General features: G+C 39.3%; 2 protein-coding genes across 3 annotated transcripts in view; one reads left to right on the top strand and one right to left on the bottom strand.

The window, feature by feature from the left end:
- The window catches only part of mipa (major intrinsic protein of lens fiber a), a 4,371-nt gene extending 2,460 nt beyond the window's left edge, over nt 1-1,911 (top strand). Inside the window, exons 3-4 of the mRNA XM_008318212.3 lie at nt 4-49; nt 360-1,911. Of these exons, the coding sequence (XP_008316434.1) occupies nt 4-49; nt 360-545 (232 nt within the window). The 3' untranslated portion in view covers nt 546-1,911. The remainder of the gene's footprint in view (nt 1-3; nt 50-359) is intronic.
- The window catches only part of stat6 (signal transducer and activator of transcription 6, interleukin-4 induced), a 15,668-nt gene continuing 11,861 nt past the window's right edge, over nt 1,789-5,595 (bottom strand). For both annotated transcript variants that reach the window (XM_008318207.3, XM_025059349.1), the window contains exons 13-20: nt 5,288-5,491; nt 5,113-5,207; nt 4,881-5,014; nt 4,362-4,511; nt 4,225-4,285; nt 4,068-4,148; nt 3,487-3,570; nt 1,789-2,994 (exon numbers count right to left, since the gene is read on the bottom strand). In XM_008318207.3, the coding sequence (XP_008316429.1) occupies nt 2,907-2,994; nt 3,487-3,570; nt 4,068-4,148; nt 4,225-4,285; nt 4,362-4,511; nt 4,881-5,014; nt 5,113-5,207; nt 5,288-5,491 (897 nt within the window). In that variant the 3' untranslated portion in view covers nt 1,789-2,906. The remainder of the gene's footprint in view (nt 2,995-3,486; nt 3,571-4,067; nt 4,149-4,224; nt 4,286-4,361; nt 4,512-4,880; nt 5,015-5,112; nt 5,208-5,287; nt 5,492-5,595) is intronic.

The raw sequence follows: 5,595 nt of genomic DNA, 5'->3' as shown, positions 1-5,595 counted from the left end.
GAGGTCTTTTGGTCCAGCTGTGATGATCAGGAATTTTGTCAACCACTGGGTAGGAATTTCAAATTTACAAAACCATTTCCAGAAACTTAGGTGCAATTAAATATGAGCTCTAGTCCATTATTACAGTACATGACACTTTTTTCAGATAGAAATTCAAACCCGTTTTCAAGTTTTTCTTCCTCTTTGAAAACACAGCAGTCACCTAGGGCACCACCTACTGGAGGCCTTGGACCTCTTTAAGAAAACGTTGCATCTTTACCAAGTGCATTACTTAATTATAGATTTTAATTTTTTAGAAAGTGCACCATCAATCTGGAAAACTTTTTTTTTTTTAACTGTGTCTTATTTCAAATTTGCAGGTGTACTGGGTGGGGCCCATGATTGGTGGGGCCATGGGCGCAGTGCTGTACGACTTCATACTGTTCCCTCGTATGCTGGGCCTTTCTGAGAGGCTGGCAGTCCTGAAAGGCATCAGGCCTCCGGAGGCCGAGGGCCAACAGGAGACCAGGGCAGAGACCATTGAGCTCAAGACACAATCTCTATAAACCTGGAGTAGAAGAATTAAAAGAATTTCTGACCCCATCACGCACCAATCACTGACAGACCTCCTCCTCATCGTCCCTTGATCCACAGTGAAGGGGGGGGGGGGGGCACCACAGCCCTGAACACCTCTGATGAACTCCCCTGGACTCTAGGACAAGGATGGAGGGCTAGAAGAAGACTTGAAATAAGCAGCCTCTGCCCTGAGGTATGTAGAATCAGCCAATCACGATCGACTGTGGCGACAGGGGCATCTCTATCTTCCCTCTTTCTTTTTTTCCCCCTATTTTGTAGTCAACTAGGAGTGAAGCTACAGTAGAGCAGTGAACATCTCATTTTCTGTTACTTTCTTTTACATGAACATTGAGTAGATTTCATGTGAGTGTTGAACTCTTCCAATATTTATTGCATCACATCGCGTCTTTTTCTTGTGAAAGAGAACCAGAAAGTAAGTGTGTATGCATGTTTTGTCTGAGTGTGTTATGCTCCGTTTGAATCCATCACATGATTTTTACATTTCTATTTCTGTGTCACTCGCATGTGTCACAGAAACCATGACAGTTGTTGTTGATTCATCACAAAAAAACGGATTTTAGGCAAAATGCTGCCTTTTCATCGATGCTGCGGACGATTAATTCACACTTAAAGCTGAGTTAAATTAATGCCTCAAATCATAAAACATAATCCATTTACTTTAAGCATTAAACACTCTGTCCTCTGATGTGACCCACTGCTCCTGAAGTGCAGAATGTACGAGTTTATACCCAAATATGCTGAACTCCTTCAATAAATTTGAAGTATTTCTGCTTACTGCTTACACCAGCATTTTCCTTTACCTTTTGTAGAAGTGTGTAATTGTTGCTTTGCTTTTAATTATGAGCTTTCACTTCAAAAAAAGCTCAGGCAAATCTGGCCAGCTCCACATTTAAAAAAATAAAAATTGAAAAATGCTATTCGACAAATCCCATGGTCTTTGAGACTCAGTCAGAAATGAACGGTTCAGAACAGCCGCCTCTCAAGAGAAGGTTGCTGCAGACTTTAATGTGTTTGTGAAGTACTGTCCACAGAAGGAAATAAACTCTGGACCTCGGCATGTGTCTTTCTCACTTCTGCTTCTTTTGTTTCGTTCATTTTTGTTGAAACTACATTAATGAGAACAGAAAACATAATGTCCAGAATGGGGCTGTCGAAATGACAATGATTGATAAATTACAGGAGTTAAACTAATGAAGGTAGGATTTAGTTTGATTTATTTAATCTGCTGGATTGACTGCCATAATATATAAACAGCATTATTATGAAAAAAAATTGCAATAATTCTCCAAAAAACAGAATTCAACAGAGAATAACCTGAAACAGCTCAGCACAGAATAACGAACAATATCTGATTTACTGCTGCAGTTTTCAACCCTGATCTACCCTGGTACTGTACAGGTTAACCTGCTAGTTATCCAGTTATTCCAACTGTTCCATGCATGGCCTCTTCAGTGTCACTCCATCTTTCTATCTTAGGTCTTTCAAATATAAGAGTTAAAATTCTTATTAAGATTCACTGTGATTTAGACGGAAAAATAGAACGACTTATTTCCCACAGTACAGACAAAAAGACGTAGTCTTTGGTTATTAGCTTCTACTTTTTTTTAATCAGTTTGATAAAAACGTGAGCAATGAATGATACCAAACATTAGCTTGTACAAATTGAAAAACCTAAAAAGCTGAAGGCTAAAGCTGAGGCTAAATGATATTATAAAGGTCACCAGTCCTAGCTGCTGCCACTGATTCCACTGTAAAGGCCTGGCTCTCAACCCACCAATTAACCATGCATACTGGTAATTACTGTGAAGGCAGTGTATAACATACATCATCAGAGGCTTTACTGTATATACTGAAGACAGAGACAAACTGACTGACCCACTATTTACCACTGGAGTGGAACGAGGTGAGAAAACTCTACCTGACAAAGCTGAACATGGAAAGCGCAGCAACATTTCACAGCATCAGAGATCATCTGCGGGAGTCCACTGATAACTGTGAGCTGTGGTCTTTTCACATTTTCCACCCACTGAGCATTACATTTGAAAACAATCAGAAAAAACAAGAACACTTATATATATACACAGCCATTCACTTGCTTCTCCAGCAAAATGTACAAACCCCTCAACACCAACACTAGACAATTAGCAAAATAAGTGAATGCAATAATAAAGTAGGGACAGCTGACACTTCGACACTTCCCCACCTGTTTAGTCCACTTATATTTCTCCTCAAAAAGTTCTTTCCCAAGCCCAAACAACTCTGCTGTTGCACAAGAAAATGTGTCAATTGACCGTGAAGATGAGTTGGACTCTCAGGTCTGTACTCTCAGTTCAGCTTTGAAGGGTGTTGTCCTCATATTCATCCAGTGTTTGAAGAATAGTTTCGAATTCAAAGTCCATGCTGTTGTTTGCCACAGGCCTGGACCACAGGAAAAAAAAAAACCCCATGAAACTATGTATTATATTAAGAATGTGTTGTTACACAGCATGTTTGGGTGTGCTCGCTTATGTTTTTAATAGGGTCATATATAGAGATAGATAAAGATATATATATATATATTAAAAAGCTTAAAATAAATATCAAGCAGCTTAGCGGTCATAGAGATGTCGTTTTAGATTAAACAGAAGGAGCGTGGCCCAAAACAAGAACACTGTCCCCACAGTGTTTTCAAGCATAAAGCAACAAATATAAAATAGAATAAGAACAAATATATTTTCATCTTGGCTTCCAACGAAACAATTAACACTCTTAAAATATTTGTGTCAAATGATGCATTAAACTATTCAGATTTAAATAACTCCACCGTCTGTCCACTTATTGTGGACACTTCACTTTGATGTAGACACATTAGTAGTGTGGAGGACACAGCTTAACCTGAAACTTCTAAAACAACTGTCCGACCGTTGTTACCTGAAATCGTCAGGACTGGCTGCGGTCTCCATCATGCTGTGAGTCAGGGAGTTCTGTGTACTGTATGTCGGCTGAAACTGTGGCCTGAAAGAAAGAAGAAGAATATTTTTATATATTTAACGGAACAGAATTTTGCACTTTTCTTTTTTCACAAGCAAGCAGAACAGTGTCATTGTTCAAAATTTTTTAAAAGGATTATTTTTTTTACATTAAACAAAATCTCACCATTAGATAAGACTTGATTCATACCACACTGGGGAAATTCAGTAATTTATTGTTTGTCTTATAAGCCAAGATTTTGTAAACTTGCTGTTCTAGTCCCAACAGAATGACATCAATTCTGAATTACAAAAAGTTGTCTTTTCTTGGTCTCCTACAGTATTTTTGACTCCAAGATGACTCATCACACTGGCATCAAACATGCACTCCCAGATTGTTCTCTGGAAATTAAGTGGCATCAAACAGGATGTATGACGTCAACACATTAGCAGATTTAAAGTGGAAGATGATTGACACAACACAACAACAACACTGTACGGGAGTTGAGTGAAATGAGAAAATGATGAGGATGTGACACTTACCCAGGAAAGGTTAAAGGACTGTGGAGATTATTAGCCACAGGTGTCTGCACTGGTAACGGGGGTGTGGCTGATCCCGACTCCCTGCAGACAAACACGTTGTCTTCCATTGGTCTAAAATCGACTCAACGTATTTCAGTATAATTTCAGTCTTACTTACGTTCCTACTTTAGTGAGCAGTGACACTGGGATATAACCACCGCCGGGAGCCACCTGAGGTTCTGTTAGAAAACCACCGCGATTAGTTGTTTTTTTCAGGCTTTCTCTCAATATAAGTCTGTATATTACAACCATTACCTGAGTAGAACTTTTTGAAGATTTCCTGCTTGGGAAGGTCAGGATACAAGTGAGTTATGTGACTGATGTCACGTATGCGATCCCCGAGGCTACGGATCTCCAGATCTCTCTTGGTGAATGGCTGGATGTTCTGTATTTTCTGACCGCCGTCTGATGAAAAAAAAAAAAAAACAGCTGAATTGTCAATGTTTTAAGTTGTGTGTACGACAAAGGAAACGAGAGAGTTATCACAGGAGACAATTCCTCCTGTAAGCAGCCGTCATTTTAATACATTTTTGGGGTTAGCTTTTAAAATCCATTTAAGACATTTGGTGAGACCAGATCAATCACAAGATTTGACAACTATCCGAAATAATTTTGGCCAGTTTATGACTATTATTCACAGAAAATTGACTTTAGACTCAAATGAATGTTTGTTATAAGTAATAAGAAGAAGTCAGAGTTAATTAATGTCTCAATGTGTGTGTTAATTAAAAAAAAAAAAAGTTTAAATAAAAAACCCTCCAGTGCATTACTTACTCTCAGAAGCAGAAACATAAGCAATAGTGATGCCTCCAATCTCTGAGTCACTGAAGCGCAGTAAGAAGGTCCCATTAGGCCGGTCCTGAAGAATCAGATGTAGATGCTGCTTTCCAATGAAACCGAATATCAGCCTAATGGAGCCAGACATCGCAAACACTTTTCAATATTGCATTCTGTAGCCAGAAGGTTGCTAATCTGAACTACTGAGATAACAGTAAACCGTCTTCACCCTGCACTCCAGTAGGTTTTCAGGTGTTTCTTAGTCAGGTCCATTACTCCCTCAAACCACTGCCAGAAAGTGAAAGATCGACCTGGCAGAACCTCCTGTGTGGTTGAAAGCAGCAGTGAGTCGTGAACAGAGAGTGTGTGTCTGTCAGAGAAGACTTGCATTTCACTGACGCTACCTTATTAAACTGGGACCAGGAAACCAGCATGTTGCTGTAGTCATCGGCAAAGTCAGACTTGTCGAATATCTTCTGGGCCAAGAAATGCTGGTTGAATTTGTCCAGGTTGTGTTGTGTCTGAACCTCAGAGGTGAATTTGCTGTTGAGAGTGTTGTACATCATGGTCCAGGGAACACGTTCTGGTACGAAGAAGGGCACTCTGTCCTGAGGAGAATGAGATAATGGTGAAATTAAAAAAAATACATATACATATGTGTGTATGTATACATATATATACACATATATGTGTGTGTGTGTGTGTATATATA

Source organism: Cynoglossus semilaevis, chromosome 10, assembly GCF_000523025.1.
Source record: "Cynoglossus semilaevis isolate Cse_v1.0 chromosome 10, Cse_v1.0, whole genome shotgun sequence".
Taxonomy (NCBI): domain Eukaryota; kingdom Metazoa; phylum Chordata; class Actinopteri; order Pleuronectiformes; family Cynoglossidae; genus Cynoglossus; species Cynoglossus semilaevis.
The sequence above is the reverse complement of the archived record's forward strand: the minus strand, read 5'-3'. Positions and strand labels throughout refer to the sequence as shown.